Raw genomic sequence first — 18,477 nt, 5'->3', positions numbered from 1 at the left:
ACACGTGCATTAAGCCGAATCAGCGTTGTTTAATTTTCCATTTTGAATTCATAAATGTGCTTGGTGACTCTGGTGATACAAGATGTCATTTTTGCTAACTTTACTGCTCGACACACCCACACACACGTATACTTTGTCAGTGCTTTTGGACTTGAGAATGTCAATCATTTAAAGCTCGCGCTGCCTACGATATCAAAAGTATAACGAAAAACTTATAAAATGACTACCGGCTGATGTTACCTTTTTATTCTTCATAACAGTCTTTGATTGGTTGTAAAATATTGATAAAATTAAATGCAGCATCCTAAATACAGAGCACGTACCATTTTTTCCAAAACGAGCAGTATAGTTTCACTACATATTAGCAAAATATTGGCCGATTTCGTCTAGTCTTCAACTCATCGAACGACGTAACACTTCACACCATGGCAGCAGAAGGTATGATATAATTTTTATTCGTGCTACGTTGTCGGTACCACCATCCGTTTGCGAGTACGAGGAGCCATAGCAAAATTAAATGTCTTTGTGTTCACCCACGTTAACGTATTTAGACACATAGTAGAGAAGAGCAGTGGCTGTGTCATCGCAAAAAATCGCGAGATGCTAAGCCTAATCAGCTGATTAGTTTAGGCCGTATCTTAATATCGGTACCTGCTGGGAGACCTTTTTAATTGAGATCTTTTTATTGTAAAACCCTTTAGTCAGCTACAGTCTGTTTTATTTGGCATTTAATTAGCATATCCTTTTGCACTAGTTAGGCCAGGTAGTCTAGCTTATTTAGAGTAGGCCCACGTCGGTTCTGGTAACTTTAGCTCCATATAGAATACCCTAGTTTATCAGACCGTATATAGATAATATCGGCGTGGATTTGTACGGTTGAAATAGTCATTGAAAACTGTAAATATAGTATATAATGATTTCTCGCTTACTCAATGAATAGGATCTCTTTTCTTTTGGAATAGCTTTTGTTCTATAAATTTTTTAACATTAGACAAATTTTACGGCGCATTATCACTCATTTTTTGTGTTTTACTTGCCACTTTGATTTTACAGTTATCGGGACCCAAATTAGAAATGGTTTATTTTTTTAATTATAGGGACAAAAAAATTGTATATCCGTGTCTATGTAAAATTGCACAAATTACAAGATAGTTAAAAAGTTCATGCTTCATAAGGTCCATAGCGTAATCAGTTAAAAATAACCACCAAGAAAGTTATAAAAGTATGCGTGGAAAATCACAGTGATTCATCCTAACTTAACCCAACGTAGGCCTGTAATCCCCCAGTTGTTGTGAAGAATGCTTTTTGTAACACTGATACTTCAATTTTTAGCCAGATACATGAACCCTGTGTGTTTTATGGACTTATAACTATTATTTTATGTCCAAACCACCTGTTTTGGAGTTTTCCTCTCCCCTTATCCAACAATATGAAAGGCTCGGTAAGAAACCAGGGGTTTTGGGTGAGAGAAAACAAAAGACTAAGCTGGCATAAATCACGACAATGTCAGTGAGAAAAATACATATTTGTTGCATATCAAAAGTAATGTTATCATATCTATAATACTAGACAAATGTTATAGTTTTTGAGACTACCCTCTTAAAGGGGGACGGCCATATTATTGAAACATTTTTATTTCTATGTATACATTAATATAAACACTTTTGTCAATAATTGATTTGATAATTAATTATGAACATGAATATGTAGCAGATACTATTACAGGGATACATTCTAACCTAAACTAACCAAGTGGACTGGGTCCTTGTAACCCTGCCCTGCCTAAGTGTGATGTAATAGTTCCATAAAATAAGTAAAATACAATGATACCTCATAACCTAACCTAGGGTGTCAGGTTCTCACATGGCCTGGTGGGCTTTACTCCTAGGAACCCCATCCTGAAATGGCCAAGAGCACTATAAATCATGAAAGCAAACAATTTATCATTAAAATGGGGTGATGAAAGTGATATAAATAGCCTAACCTACGTTGTCAGGTCTTTGAGTCCTCTTTCCGACAAACTTGACCAACAGCACTATGAAACTTATAAAAGTAATATACAGTGAAGTAGCTTGACCCAATCTAACTCATCTTAGAGGGCAAATACAAAATGCAGATATTCATTACATTAACTTAAGGTCCTAACTGCCAAGGGCTTCTTCCTTTAGCATTGGACAGAGGTTGTTCCTCACAAATCAAAATGCACACATTTCTTACTATGTCCATGCCTAATCCCAATAATTGATTGTTTCAGACAAGAATTTCGTGGAAGAGAGAGATTTATCAGTGGAAGGGATTACCTGATGTCCAGATGGATAGTCTTTGAAATTCTTAGGATATCAAATGATGTTGTCCCCCCAATTTTTTTTTTATTACCAAATACAGGTAATATGTTGATTGGTTATTTTCATGATATTAAGAGATTGTTGGAGATATTTAACAATTATCTTGCATGCAAGTAAAGGGCTGCTCAGAGAAACTTATTACCAAACCAGTCCAAGAGAAAAAAAAAAATTTTGCCCATATTTTTATACTTATATAAATGAAGTGACTGACATACAGCAAGAACTAAAACAAAATCACACCCAAAGCTCATAAGCTGTTGGCCAGAACAGTGTCTGTTTCACCACAAACAAGTTTTGGAACACTCAAAAAATCTCAAAAGGTTAAGATTCTCATCGGAACTTCTTACATGCAGCAGCCATTGTTAAACTGGAGAAACTGCTGAAGTCGAAAAACAACCTGATACTTGTGCATAAGAATTTGTGACGTTTTAATCAGTTGATAAAGATATGTAATTGATAGGCAACAAGAAAAAAAGCTCCCACAAGTGTTTCAGAATTAGGCATGCACCACAAACTCCTGTCACCAGATGTATTAACTTGGGTTAATTTTGTGAATTAGGGCATATTTACCAAAGTTTCAAGAGGTAGATAACCCCAATATCTGTGAAACCCCAACATGGAACATTACTAGTTCTCAGACTTCTTACTAATGATATGTATGAGCGTAGTGACAGTGGTAAGCATTGTTACTTCTTGTGTAAACAACTTGAAACAGACTACAGTACACCTTTTGGCTTTACTATCAAGGCCATGTGTGTATCTTGATGCCTTGTTAGCCTCAGTAATCCTGTTGCACCTGCTAGTCTTTAACAAGAGTTTTGTTGGTCCAGCACTCATAGATTTAGGTGATCTCTTAAAAATTTTGATTGCAGTGAGTCCATCCTTTCTAAGTTGCTACTCAGGCTATTTAAAAGTGATGGGTTTGTCTTGAAACAATTTTTATTTTTGAAAATGAAATTAATTTTTTCAATACAAATGCATTATTTTACACACAAAAAATTGCCCTACTCCCTGCCCATCTGAGTTGCACAGAATGACCAGTTTTCAGTGTTGTTGGCACTCCCAAGACCCAGATGCATTCTCAGACTCTTCTTTCTGGAGATTACTGCTAAAGATGTGTAATTTTGAGGATTATGTAAAGTATTCTGTTCTGTAGAGTATTTATTAAACCAGTAAGGACTTTTAATACTTCATTATTTGATATTACATCTAACTGAGAAAATAATTCATTTTTCTTCCAGGACCGAACCCCTATACTCACCTCTTGAAAGATATCAAGATCGGAGAAAACCTGTACAAGTATTATGACTTACTCTCTCTCAAGGATAATCGTTATGGTAAGACCATCTGATGAGGGTAAATTACAGTATGGTAATTTAGCTTTGTAGTAATTGCCTTTAAATAATTATTTGACTTTTTACAAAAAATTGAAAACACATGATACTTCTGCATCAGGTTGAATTAAATGTTAAGGGAATGTGCTGTATATTAGTTTTTTAAACATAACTTCCCCGTATGGTATGTGCACTTATTATTGATTGGGTCATAAACAGTGCATTTGTTCATTTCTTAAGGATGTTATGACTACACAGTAATGGATTTGTCTTAACACGAATCCCAAGAGTTTAATATGCTTAATCATGTTCTGTCAGCACTCCAATACTCACCACAATACTCACCAAATAATAAAGAAAAAAAACACTTCCCTATTGCTGAGGCAGACTTCTGTGACATCCAGCACCCTTGGTGGTGGACTTGTCATTCCTGTGCGTGCCTAGTTTCTGAGCCTATGCATTTTCTGTATTTCATATATTCTTATATTCGTTTCATTACCCTTACTCTTCAAGTTTTGCTCTTTATTTATCTCTGGCAATCTTTCCTTCACATTTGGTGATGATTATTTGTTTATATACATTATATTTTTGTCTCTGCAATTTTTTTTAATTGGTACTGGTCTTTGTCTTGAGTAATAGGGCTGTAGTTCCTTCTCTTACCTAAATAGCTATTCAGGCAGTTCTTTATATGGAAAATGTGGTGGTTATAAAATGAATAGCATTTTCAGTAGAAGAAATGTTTTCTTATGAACCCATGAATCAGTTATGACTTAGCTTCAATTCTTCTGGCTTTTGACCTCATGCCCCACTGAAAGTGGAGTTGTATTGATGTCTTATGAGTGGGGATGTGCAGTAGGGACCACTCAGTTTTGACCAGTATAGAATAGAATATATATTTGTACAACACACCGTATTAAATTGGATATTTGCACTGCTACTAGTATGTTTCAGAGCTCAAAACACAAGACACTGATTAGAGCAGTAGTTAATATAAACAAGCTTGGAGGATTTGGATGAGTGGCTTGCATGTACGAGAGGTGATGCACTCTTGAAACTTCATCTCCAGAACCACCAGCTGTTCTTATCTTGTTTGTCATATTGTAAACAATGCTGAAGCACTCTTTCCAAGGACTTTAGGACTTGTCTGTCTCATGCTACTCCTTTTATATATGAATGAACACTTGCCTTTTACAAATATGTACTCTTCTGTATATCAGTAATTACAAACTTTTGTTGCTGATTACTTCATCTTCACTTTTCAAGTCTGTAGATGTTTAAGAATTATTAATTAACAAATTGTGGTATTGAGTAGGACAAGGCGATAAACAAACTATACTATATGACTATTGTTACCAGGAGTTGTCATGTGCCAACCAGTTATACTAGAGTCAAAACAAGCAGTTTGGGGACAAACCATCAGATACTGTATTAGCATTTGACTACTGGGAGGGTATGCTCAGAAAAGGGTGGTCCGGGCTTATCTTGACATATGCTGTGCAGGAAATCATGAGATGTGAGCAAGATTAAGAATTCATAAAAGCTTCTTAGTGTGAAACCATTACCTTTAGTATTGCATTACAGTATATTAAGAATTTTCTGTACTGGTGTTATTTTTTAAAATAATTTATTTTAACTGGACAACATGTAGTGTACACATATAAGTGTTGGTCATTAGCAGATTCTCGTGAACTTTTTTGATATATTGTTTGGCATATTGTAGATAACTGCACTTCATATGTTGCTCTGCATGATTAGTACATGCAATTTACAGAAAATTTGTAATTGCAGGGTATAATCGTACTGTATTTCGTTCTTTAAATGGTTGCCGGTAGTTACATAATGCATTTTGTTTTGTGTGAGCACGTTTGATAGAAAGATGAGATAAAAAATAAGCTTTTTTATAGTCCATTTTTAGCTCTAAAGGTTGAAAGTTGTTAGTTATCTTCCGAGGGCTGAAAGTTACTAGTTATCTCATGTTTAAAAAAGTGATAAGACATCATAGTACTCTTCATATCTAATGGTTTATCATATTTTTTTGAAGTTGATTGTGACAGAACTGTTTATTATTTTAGTCTGGTATGTGTATGCTTCTGTGTACTGTATATGTATGTGTGTGTGTGTGTCCGCACATATACGCATATATTTGCACACACCAGTGCATGCTCAGAGGTTTGAAAATAGCTTACCCTTCAAGATTGTGGTTGTGTATGCAGGTATCAATTAGGAAAGAGGAGCAGTTAGGTAAAAAAAAAAAGTAGCACTTGGAAGTAGTAGAATGAAGAGAATGGAAGCACAGAAAATCATAATAAACAGTGTATGTAGATGATTAAACCAGGTGGAACTTCAGGAAGAAAGTACAGAAGGCAGTAAGAGAGTATAGGCAGCTCATATCACATCTCTCATAAAATGAAAATCTCATATTATAATGCTTATGATGGTGAATTTTGTTGTCATTTGTTAATTTCATAGGGTTTTCCTTATGTTTAACGACATGAATTTTGATGTTTTTTTACTAATTATGACCTCTTTTCTTTAAAACATAGAACGGCTGCCATTCAGCATTCGTGTTTTGCTGGAATCTGCTGTAAGGAACTGTGATAATTTTCAGGTAAGGCACAGTATATAAAACAAATCACTTTTTATATGGAATTTGTAATTTTTCCTCTCTTAAAGGAACAAAGATACGTGCTATTCATAACAGTTCTGTACGTCTGTACTGTATTGCCGTTAAGTAAAATTTTGTAGTACCCAGGTCTTTTGTAATTTTCACATCCAGATTGATCAAACATCTTTATGCCCCATGATTCAGGTTATTGTTAATTTTAAACAACAGTCTATATGACACATGTTTTTGAGGTGAAGTTGTTTTTAATGGCTTCAACCTGAAACATGCAAGATATTGTGTTTGTAGGTTAGGAGAAAAAATTATTTTAAATTATCACAATCAAAGATATGTTTTCACTATTACATGGTCAGGTGAAAATGATGATGATGATGATGATGGTTATTCTTATTATTATTATTGCTGTATTATGAATTTAGGTCATGTTTGTTATATAATAACTGTAAATGCTTTTGCAGTGGATAGTAATAATGAAGTTGAAATGTGAGTTACTGTTACATTAGCAGTGGTTTAGTTTTACATTGCCTTCATATTTAATTTGGTACTTGATTATGCAGTTTCCACAGTGCTTAAATTTCATGCATTTTGTGACTTAAATTGTATTTTACATTGATATATATATTTGCAGGTGAAAGAAGAGGATGTCCTGAAGATACTAGACTGGGAAACTAACCAAGCAGATGCCAAGGGTGTAGAGGTGCCTTTCAAACCTGCAAGAGTAATCCTTCAGGTAATTTTGCTCACTACAATTAAGGTCTTTTTGGATCACACATTCAGAGTTATAGTACTATATAGGGTTTACATTTTTGGAGTTGCTGAAGATAATTCAGGGCAGTGATGGATTATAAAATATTGAGGAACTTACGTTATCCAGTGTTCAGCAGGGGAGTATATGTCGTTTTAAGATATTATACTCAGTAGAAGTCCATTAAACCAATAATAATGGGACCAGCTGGGTGTTGAACTTTTAGAAAATTCTTTACCAGCATGTGACCATTAACACGTTCATTAAAACTGAACAAGGATCAATTATATCCGTTAAACTAAAGTAACTATTTTGCGTTTATGTTGTTCCGATCTTAGAGTAGCATTCAGTTAGAATAATATGATAAAATGTGTGGTTCTGTATTATACTTATTCACAAGAATGTCCCTGTTGCACCAGCCTAAATTTTTGAGAAAAGAACTCTCCCATCTTCCCTAGCTACATCCTCACTTTGCCAAGCATCATCCATCTCTCTGTTGTGTGAAACAGTAGCATCAATGACTCATCTTGCCATCCTCCTAGATGTCCTTTTTGACAATTTCTGCCTTGTGTGCCAGCATTCTTTTTTTTTTGTGTATATTCCTCTTTGTATCTTCTTTTCAAGTTCCGTGTACTTTTTCCTTTGTGTTTTGGTTTGTATGTTACAATAACTGCTGTCTGCCTTCAAGGCTGGTTCGTGAATTGACTAATTTTAATTTATAGCAGGCTGTCAAGTGATGTGTGTAACTCCTCCATGTTATCCCTTGAGTAAGATGCTCATATGTTAAGTTCACCATGCTGAGGCCAGCAATGTTTGCCATAGAGTACCAGTGTGATTTGCATGTGAAGATCTGTGTAGACCAGTGTTTTTTCCTTTTCACGAAAAAGCGCATACAAGATGTGAACTGTGAAAAATTTTAGATTTGTCTCTGGATGTACAAAAATATTGATTTTCCGAAACACAGTTACCTACTTCTAAAGAGAGCCTCATGCCTGATGGTGCTTCATCCCCAGATGTGTCTCTGTTTGGTAGTAACGCTGACTTTCGTGGCAGCTCTGAAAGAGCAATGTAGGGCAATTTGGTTATGGTTACTCTTGGTTGCCTCGCTGCTGATATGCAAGAAATATTTCCATTCAATCCTTCTTCCTCTAACCCCTGGCAGGGACATCCAGTCATCTTCCTCTACAAGACAGCTGCAATTTTTGAGCTGCTAACGCTACTGTTTCCTCCACCAACCATAGTACTTCTTGCACTGCAGCTTCACAGCTCCTGGATGGGGAGGAGTGATCATGCAGGTCATGGATGTGGGATTGTGAATTGACTACAGTGGTAGATTGTTTCTATGGCCAGAGCCAGCTGTGGTCAACCTTTTCGCTCAGCTGTGCACTTACGGACCCAGATAGGTGTACCACACTGCCAGCTTGTACCACAGCTGCTAAGCAGAACCATACTGATTTCAACAACTTCACCCCACTGCCAGTCTCACCCTTTTAAAAGCAACTTAGCAGTTTTGCAATGTAGAATTAGAGAACATGGTTCCCAGCCACCATTACTGCAGCAATTGCACAATTACTGCATCCTAGAAACTGGGAGTTCGACCAGTTACCCTCTTCAGTTCAGTTGGACAGATGTTACTGAATGATGAGTACAGGGAAAAGCATGAGAAAGAGTGTTCAGTGCTGAGAGACCATGACTGCAACAGATCCTTGACAACCTCACAAGACCCTAGTTTTTGCTTCAAAAGCAGAAATAATAGTTAAGATCCTTATACAGGAAGACTTCCAGCAATTCTTGAGTTGTTTCATTTCTCAAATCATTCTTACTCTTCCCATTTATGGATTTAGAACTCCTCAGGCAGACAATAATTCACCCTACCCTGATCATCCAAAGATTAGGAAACATCCCAATGGGCAGAATATCTCCCATTCTCCCATCTAGAATGGGAAACCCCCTCATCTCTCCTCACAACCTGTCTTGAGCTGTCCAGCAGGGAGAAGGAGAGACCAGGTCACCCTCATGAGGCCATCAGCACAGCAATTACCCTCCAGACAGACAGGCACTGACATCTCTTGTCACCTCTGCCATATAAGCTTCTGACAGACTAGAACCCACAGACCAGACACACCTGTACCCTTGATTGCCTCCTTGAATCAAGTCCTGAGGGTTGAGGAATGAGAAGGAACCAGTGGAGGATCTTCAGGATGAGTCCCCCTTTAGCTCCACCTCAAACTTTCAGCTTCCTTCAGCCCCTGGAAGGGATATCCATTGTGGGACTGTGGTAGGAAGAAAATTCTTCAAATAGAGGATACAACCTACTCATGGCCAAGTTTGTGGCTACCTTCCTGAATGAGATCCTGCAGAAGAAGGGAAGTGGTATTGTTCAAGGGTATGACTTGGCCTGTGAGCACTGTACTCTTTCTTTTCCTTGTCAGATCAGAGGGTTAGATGCATCTACAAAATTCAGGGCTGCAATGCTCAGATGGCTTAACAGAGGACATCCCAGCAATCTTATCAGTCTGTTCAGTTGCCCTTTCACCCTTGTAGTGGGCCACAATCAAGAAGTCTGATAGGGAATCACCATAAGGACATTTCACAAACCTGTATTCCTGACAAACTGTATGAAATCACCTTGTTTTGTATTAAATTTATGTATATTTTTTAATATACATAAACTAGATGCAAGGAATTTTTATCAAGCAGGCTTACTTGTCTCATTTCTTGGTGTGATTATTCCATCTCAATGGTTTTGTTTATTATCTCTGTATTATAACTTATTGTTTACCTTCTGTGTCTTTTTCCATACTAGGCTACTTTCTCTGATAGAGACCTTGTGCTGTTAGCATCCTGTTTTTCCAACTGGAATTACTGTTTGGCTAATAATAAGCTCTAACAATCAAACTAGCTTGTGTTGAAGCGTATACATATTATAGACTTAAAGTTTGTATGGCTAGGAAAAATCAGTTTATTGTAAATTGCTTTTTAAATACAAAACGTAAAAAAGTCATAACTTTATAGGGAGTATGTGATGAAATCGTGATTTCTTGCAATAAAAAGAGTTGAATATTACACAAGTATAGTAATGTTAATGGTGAAAAGGTTACTTTGTAACTTGATTCTATGTTGTTAACATTTTCTGTCTGTTTTACTAATTTCTAAAGAATTTTTACAGTATCCAGTCAACATTAGAATATGCATGAGTATTAATAATCAGTGCTGCAGAGTGTTTAGTTTAATTTATCTGATGTTTAAAGCCAAAAAATTATCAATTTTGACACTTTATTGAGTTCAGTGTAAGAACGAAAATTAGTGCCTAATATGATCGCCAACCTATGGGAAGGCACTTTTAGGTTTTTTTAACTTGATAATTGATAGAAAAGTACAGTAAAGGAATTTTTTTTGTTTTTAAGCCTAACAGCTTTACCAGTGGGTTTGCCAATTTAATAAATGGTGAAATACATAATGGGCTTATACTCTGTTTGGTAAAACTGAAGACTACTATCATACCCATCTGGTTCGATAACTACCAGTTTATTTGCAAAATGGGTGCTGTTGTTTAGTACCACCCCCTTGGAGATGAATGTAAAAACATAAACAAGATGTTAATTACCATAAAACACAAACCTAGACAAAACACAAACAAAAGGTGGTAAATATTATGGTCGGGAAATGAGGTTGTGGTATTAGTCTTCAGGTTCGCCCTTTATTTCTGTAATAGTTATGTAACTGTGGAGTGTGAGTGACAGCTCAGACTATCTTGACTTTAAAGCCTCATCTCCACTTTTTTTTCCAATGAGCAGAATTTAAGATTTAGTCAACATTCTCAGTGTCTCGCAATTTGTATGAAAAAGTTTTCCTTCATAGAAAACCATTAATGGGTAACTCTGGCATTTCTATTAGGTATTGCTTGAGGGGGAGAGGGGGAAATAGCTTTTTTTTTATTAACTGCTTTCCATGGGTTAATATCACTATAATCTTTTATATGAAACTAAGGTAATGATTTATATGTGACCAATATAACATAGAACTATATAACCTACACAGCTGTTTAGAGCTCCTCAAAACTAACATTTTGAACCCCAGTACCATTAGTCACAAACCAAAATTTACTTATATGATGAATTTATTTTAAAAACCTGAATTTTCAGTCTTCCGTAAAAATCGGAAACTTTTCTAAGTCTCAGCTTCATCTCACCCCAGCCTGAAATCGCTCCTTTGTGTGCGTTTGTGTGTTCTTGGCAGACTGTTTGACGGAAGCTCCACCCACACACTCAAATTTTCCAATAAATACGATTGTTTCCAGTAGGCGCATGTTTTGAAGTCCCTCCCAGACTATTGAATTCCCCAATGAATGTGAATGATTTCCAATGACAAGATATTATTGGCATTATATTGTATCACATGACTTTCTCAGCCAATTATACAGTACTGCATTATCTAAAACATGTCATTAGGCCTGTATCGCGCTTTCTTTGAATTTTTAGATCAGCGTTAGTCTTAGGTATGGGTATTGTAGAGGCAACTTGTAATGGTTGTCATTATGATCAGTGGCTATTCATTCGAAATTTCCATTCAAAAGTGAACATTTTATTTATTATTTGCAGTCTCACAGAGATTTGCCCAAGGGAGTAATTTGCCCTAATTGCAACAGACAGTGCGCATATCGTAGTGATTGCCATCAATTTTATTGTGAATGATATATAAAGATCGCAGGGGCAAAGAAAAGGAAGCAATGCTCTTATACCGTCAATCTGTACAAAGGCACATTTTCGGACAATTCTGTACTCACATACCCCTATGGAAAATAGGTTTATTTTTTAACCATTGGCTTGACAAGTCTTTGAAGCACGATACTGTGTGTAAGTGCTTGCAGTGGTCTCGATGAATGAGCATTGACTGGCACAATTTTTGTTCTGAAGTTACCGTAAGCTGGCTAAATAATCAAGAACCCATCGGTGGTCGGGGGGTCATTGTTGAAATAGACGAGACCTTTTTCGGAAAAGGGAAGTATGAGAGAGGGAGACATTTGAATAATGTTTGGGTTTTTTGGGGGGATAGAGCATGTCTCCAAAAAGAATTTCCTGGGCCCTCTTCAGAAGGGCAGGACAGAAGTGGAGCTACCCTCATACCATTAATTGAGAAATTTGTTCGTGAGGGATCTGTTGTTATAAGTTATGGGTGGGCTGCCAACAGGACCCTTTCAAAAACGAGAATTTCTTGGATCCAGATGGTCGCAGTGTTCATACACAGACTATTGAACAACTGGAAAAATGTCAAAAAGTACTTCGAACAGTACAGTACTTTGGTCAATACTTGTTTTTGGACTTTTTCGGTGACAATGCTCAACACTACTTCCTCCTTGAGGCTGTTAAACTTTATAAGCCTCTCAGAAATCAACCCTGTCAACTTCCAGAAGACTTTCCGGCCACTGATGATTGATTGGAAATTCCGACAGTAATTAAGGTAAATAATTTTATTTTATGAATTGCAGGTATTTGACACATTTGACAAACAGACCAAATTTAGACATAATATTTCACGGTAGTTTATATAATGATGGACTTCATAAAACTGTTGTCGAAGCCATTTCCGTTTATTCTTTTATTATTTCATTTTTTAGTGGCCAGTGGCCATCCATGGGGGTCCGGCTGGGTAGGAGAAATGAGGAGCAGTGACCAGTTTGCCCAGTAGGTTAGGATAGGTATGGTCTGGTTAGGTTAGCTAAAGCCAAAAAGTATGCAGAAAACTGTAACCATTGCCAAAGCCATTTCCAGGTTTTAGTGACCAGTGGCTATTAACAGGGGTCCAGGGGCAAAGCCCCCGGCTAGGAAAAAGCAGGAAGCAGTGACCAGTTGGCCCTGTAGGTTAGGTTTGGTGTAGTTAGGTTAGCTAATGCCATAAAGTACGCGTAAAACTGTAACTGTTGCCAAAGCCATTTCCTGTTGTTTTTTTTGTTCTTTTTTCCATTTTTTAGTGACCAGTGGCCATCAATGGGGGGTCCAGGGGACAAAGCCCCTGGCTAGGAAAAATGGGAAGCAGTGACCAGTTGTCCCTGTAGGTTAGGCTAAATTTGGTGTGGTTAGGTTAGCGAATGCTAAATATCATGCGAAAAACTGTAACCGAAGCCATGAGAAAAATACGAACTAGAACAGTGACGTACTGACAAGTTTTGTTGTTGCACAGAATGTAAACATTGTTCGAATGTCGTTGCACATAGCCATGGTTCATGATTTCGTAAGTCAAGAGTTTTTACACCCATGCTGGATAATGGAATAGTTTTGCTGGTGTATATTCATGCCTTTTCAACGAATTTGATGGAGATTTTTTGCCAGAAATCCATACTTTTGGAGTTGCAGTTCGAATACCCTCAGCTCCAAAACAATGGATTTCCAATGAACATCTCCATCAGATTAGTTGAATACGCATGGAAATACACCAGAAAAACTATTCTGTTATCCAATGTGGGACATTGGCAACTTTTCAACATTTACTGAAGGTAAATGGATGATTTGTGGAGAATCAAGTCATCAGACAATAAAATCTGAATCATCACAGGTAGACCATATAAATCTTCTGTGTTTAAGTTGTTGTGTAATTTATCTGGCCTATTAAGTTATATTGATGTATGAAGTTAAAACAGAAGTTTTAAAAGATATGTTTTTTGTATCATGTTTTTTGTATCTGTGATGACCTTTAGTATTTTAAAATTTATTGAATGAGATAAACTCTTAATTAAGTCAGTCAGAATAGAAATTTTTGAAAATGTAACGTTTGTTGTATCTGTGATGACCTTCAACATAAACATTTGTGTTTTAGGATTTCACTGGTGTGCCGGCAGTTGTGGATTTTGCAGCCATGCGTGATGCCGTCAAAGAACTGGGTGGCGATCCGCAGCGCATCAATCCCATTTGCCCTGCGGACCTTGTCATTGATCATTCCGTCCAAGTAGAGTTTTCGCGAACGTAAGTGTTCACACACTTTCTGTTTTCATTTGTTTTAGTTGAGAATGCTATTGAGATGCTGCATATGAGTTAATCTATATGCTGTAATTGTGTCTGGAAACTTTGTAGAGTGATCAGTATGCTTTTGAATGTTGTTTTGGAGGTTTGGATTTTGTGGGAATGGATGCTTAAAGCAATTAGAAGTGGCATTGCATGTCAGTATTGATTAAGGTTGATACAAGAGGTATGTAGTATTCATGGCATATTTATCTTGAAATAAAGCACCAGTTTTGTGTGGATGTCAATGAGCTGGATTCAAAAAACTTTTAAGCTATTGTGTTTTTATTTTCCATGTTAAAAACTGGGACTTTGGTTAAACTTGGTATCAGTGTGGAATATTTTGAATTTTATTCTTCTTTACTATTGACAAAGTTTGAAAATACTTCCTCTTTTATTGAGATTTGTGTTGTTAATACAACCCATTAATCATAAAATAGCCAAACACTGCAGGACACATTCTGGTACACAAAAAGAATGTTCAGGTAGAGATACAAACCTCTGCATATGCCTGGCCAGCCCTTAACAGTTAGTTATGGTAGCTTCCTGTCAAGAGTTGGTGTGTCTTCATTTACACTAGTTCTGTCTTCTTTCAGAGACTTCCAACACCTCTGTAGTTTTATCCTGTGCCTTATCATTCATTTTCACTGCACTAACATTTCTTTGCTATTTCTAGTTTTTTTCATGTTACTCTTGTGTCCATGACTGACAGCTGTTGCGCTGTGTCGTTATCACGAGTTGCTTACTTCCCTTTTTTTTTTTTGCACCATTTTAGTCTCCCATATTTATGAATAAACTTCTCTTTTCATATTTTATTTAAAGTTCACTGGGTGTTCAGGATTGTGCTTGTATGTATGTGCTGTTAACAGTTATCAAGCTGCTGTGTTTATCATAGTTTGCTGTCAGATAACATCTGCTAAGTTTCATCCTTGAGGGACCCATCATCACAGCAGGCCATGTTCTCACATGTAAATGATTGGATCATTCATAATTGTCCTCTGGCATTTGGAAGCATTTTTAACCTGAAGTAACCTTACATTATTTGGTGTATGTCTGCCATTGGGGTTTTCCTTTCACTGTACAGTAGATGCCTTACTTTTGGAAACCTCTTAGTGTTGGAGATTTTTACATTTCAACTTCATCTCACGGAAGCTCTCCTTTCATCCTATTCATGCCAACTCCGCTTTCTAGAAGTGGACCTATGGTACTTCTCCCTCTTCTGCTTTTTACATTGTCCTCCCCCCAAAAGCAGTTTAGGCAAATTTATCGTGACTGGGTTGTATTAACAAGCTGTTTTTACAATAAAACCATTTTAATAAAAAACTCATCATAAACTCGAGTGGCTTTCTCCTTACACCTCTCTGTTAATTGAAGTCTGGCACAGCTGAATGATTTTGGTAGCTTCCTGTCTAGATGGGGGAGTTGGCCAAGCATTCTCAGTGGTTTTTTTTCTCTACTTGAAAGTTTTGCTTTGTGCACCTGGATTTGCCCGCAAAGTGTAAAGCTATTTTATAATGAAAGGCATTGTATGAAAACTTTTTTATACTATAAACAGTTTTTAAGCACAAGATAATTAATTACCATATATCTAATTCATACAGGTTTTTGCAAGTTTTAAGCACATTTAGATTTAAATAAATCACACTCCCATTACTTTTTTATTGCCTGTTCTTGCATTGTGTTAGAATCCCAGTAACATCAGTTTACTTGTAAAAGAAAGGGATCAAGTGGCTCAGGTAGGTTAGTGCATATGCTTATGGTCGCCAAAGTCTTTGGCAGTTGACTGGACAGTTTTTTTTAATACAGACTGGTCAAGATCTCCAAGAGAATAATTGTGAGTGCTGACTGGTTAACATATCTTAGGAGAACTTTTCGTAAGTGCTGACTGGTTAATGTCTCTAAGAGAATTATTTTTAGTGATTGCTGACTGATTAATGTCTCCAAGAGATTCCCAGATATTTGGAACCATTTTGGGTTACTCTGTTTTATTCCAGTTTTATTCCGATTTAACTATCACTTTTAGTTAAATCCATATGCAATATATTAATTCCTGTAAGAATTGTTTCTAAAATGTGAATTCAGTATGCAAGGCAATCTGTTGACTATATATTTTACATATTAAGAGAATGATCTGTACTGTTGTGAGTTTGTTGAGTTTATTTGAACAATACTGCATTTATTTTTCTGCTAAGTTTCTTGTATTTGTTTCTTTTTGTCTGTTTTAGCTGCTAGTGGAATTTTTCCACTATCATTTTTTTCTGTTGTATTTTGTTTCTAAGGAATTTTTTATGTATGCATAATGGATAACTGCTGTTTTCATGAAAGTTAAGTTTAATACTTAAAATGGTACAAGCATAGCTTGGAGCTGTTTGGTTTCCAGAATTGGTTAGTTTTATTGTCCGGTATTCCTGAGCCAGTGGCATCTTGCTCTGCAGGGTAAGTTCAGGTGCCAGTAGCAATGTTAGTGGTCCTCCACATCTAGTGTTTCTTGGTTACCTGTTCTGTTGCAGTCCCCACTGATCTGCCAGTCATGGGGGTGGTGGTGTTTGAGTCCTTGGGATTCCTGTTATTCCTTGTCACCCTGCCTCACAGGCATTTGTTTATGATCTGTGGGCTTTTCTAACCAAGCTAACCATTTCTTCTACTCCTCTTCTTCTTCGTAGTTAATACCAGTTTGTTTGCTTCCCCCTAGTGCATCAGTGGCAGTAATGTTTATAACTCCTGTCTCCTTTTGGCAACCTTTGTTTATGCTGAATCTCTGTTTCTTGCGCCTTCTCTCTCATGTTTTATTTCCACTAGGTCCTTAACATCAGCCCTGCTCCTATCTCTGGTAGAGTGCTGGTGAGGAACCTCCCTTTGCTCTCCTAACACTGTCTCACCCCTACCTCCTAGTGACAGTGCTGTATTTGTTGATTGCCCTACCCATTTTTCTTACTGAAGAATCCTGCTTCATGTCTTCGTACAGCTGTGTCCAGTTTCTTCATATACAGCAGTGCTCATTTACTTCCAAGCTCTGTGTCTGCTGTTTTATTCATGTAAGCCAGAAATTCCAGTTTAATATTTCGTGGACTCAAGCTACACCTTCTGTTGCTTGCCTCCTCATAATACTTTCATTCATTCATTCTTCTTGCTGCCAGGTCCAGGCCACTGTTTTCTTATTTGCTTGGGCAAGTTCTCCTGACAGATCATTGCCTGCCTCCATTTTCATGTTCTTCCTGCTTGTGTGTGTGTGTGCCATCTGTCTTCTGTAGGGTCTCCTGCTTCAGGCCCATCTCATCCTTAAGTCCTCAGCACCCGTCAAAGCCAACAACAGCAAGCACTTGTGCCTGACCACCTCTAATACCCTCCAAGCTCCAACTCCATCCTTGTTTAAGGCATCTTTTCATAAGACCAGTATAACTGCCCTTGGCAGGGGTAGTACAACTAAAACACTGGGTACAGCACAGTTGATAGTCACATCTAGCCTTCCTTGATTTGACTCCTTTTTTGTTCCATCCAGCCAGCTACTACACTCCTTTCACTGATTGTACTCGCTTGAAGACCTTGGATCATTATGGTTTGTTCTAATTACAGGAAAATACCTGCAGTACTATTTCATGTAGCCATGTTTCTGTTCCAGTTTCATCTATCATTTGCCACTTCCCTTTATAGTCATTGGTGTGTAGCCTACCAAACAACAGTCCATTATCAAATCTTGGCTCTTGTTCTCACTCTTTCTTTCCCCAGTGCACTTTTTCTTTCTCTAGCAGACAGTGCCAGTATTTTCTTCCTTACTTTTAGTTGATACCAGTACCATTTTCTTGAATGGCAGCAAAACAAGAGTTACCTGGAGGGCATGAATCATTGTAGGAGTGGATATTGTCAGAAGTTCATTCTCTTGCCTACAAGTTTGCCTAAGGTCCTGCTTTCAGCTACTACCTGCAAACTTCAGTACAGCTATGCTGCAGGTTTCTCAAGTATTCATTGCTAGCCTGTGGTTCTGCAGCCTCTCAGCAGTTGTTTTTTCTCTGCATGCCCTCTTTGCTATCATGTTTTGGATTTTGTTCTTTGCTGATGATTTATTCAGCCCTAGATACTAGCAGATGCCTTTCAAGAATTAGCTTCTGCTTGAGTGCTAACAACTTCCTACTAATGCTCATATAATTTTTTGTTATGAAATGCCTCTGATCATTCATTTCTTCAGTCATTCAGGGTTTGACATTGACATAGAAGACTGCCATTAGGCTTGAAATAATTGTTTCTGATTTTTTGTTGCTCTCAATTTTTCTCATGACAGCTTTGAAGGGCAAGGATAACAGTTTGCCTAGTCATCTTAATTTTTGGAGAGCTGTATTAGGGGTTTTCATGATTTAGCACTGCTATTCTGATAGGAATAGACATCTTTTTGTAAATCACTTAAGTGATCTGCAGGGTTGATGCCTATACTTCTCCTCCT

At 37.1% G+C, this 18,477-nt stretch overlaps 1 protein-coding gene across 3 annotated transcripts in view; it reads left to right on the top strand.

Moving 5' to 3' along the window:
- The first annotated feature begins 298 nt into the window (after positions 1-298).
- LOC136840819 (cytoplasmic aconitate hydratase-like) overlaps positions 299-18,477 on the top strand; it is a 70,403-nt gene continuing 52,224 nt past the window's right edge. For all 3 annotated transcript variants that reach the window (XR_010853744.1, XM_067107742.1, XM_067107741.1), the window contains exons 1-5: positions 299-438; positions 3,587-3,682; positions 6,223-6,287; positions 6,931-7,032; positions 13,861-14,006. Coding sequence is in view for 2 of the 3 variants with exons in the window: in XM_067107742.1 (XP_066963843.1) it covers positions 426-438; positions 3,587-3,682; positions 6,223-6,287; positions 6,931-7,032; positions 13,861-14,006 (422 nt within the window). In the remaining variant the exon portion in view is untranslated. The remainder of the gene's footprint in view (positions 439-3,586; positions 3,683-6,222; positions 6,288-6,930; positions 7,033-13,860; positions 14,007-18,477) is intronic.

Source organism: Macrobrachium rosenbergii, chromosome 8, assembly GCF_040412425.1.
Source record: "Macrobrachium rosenbergii isolate ZJJX-2024 chromosome 8, ASM4041242v1, whole genome shotgun sequence".
In the NCBI taxonomy this organism is placed as follows: domain Eukaryota; kingdom Metazoa; phylum Arthropoda; class Malacostraca; order Decapoda; family Palaemonidae; genus Macrobrachium; species Macrobrachium rosenbergii.
This window is presented reverse-complemented; position numbering and strand designations above follow the sequence as displayed.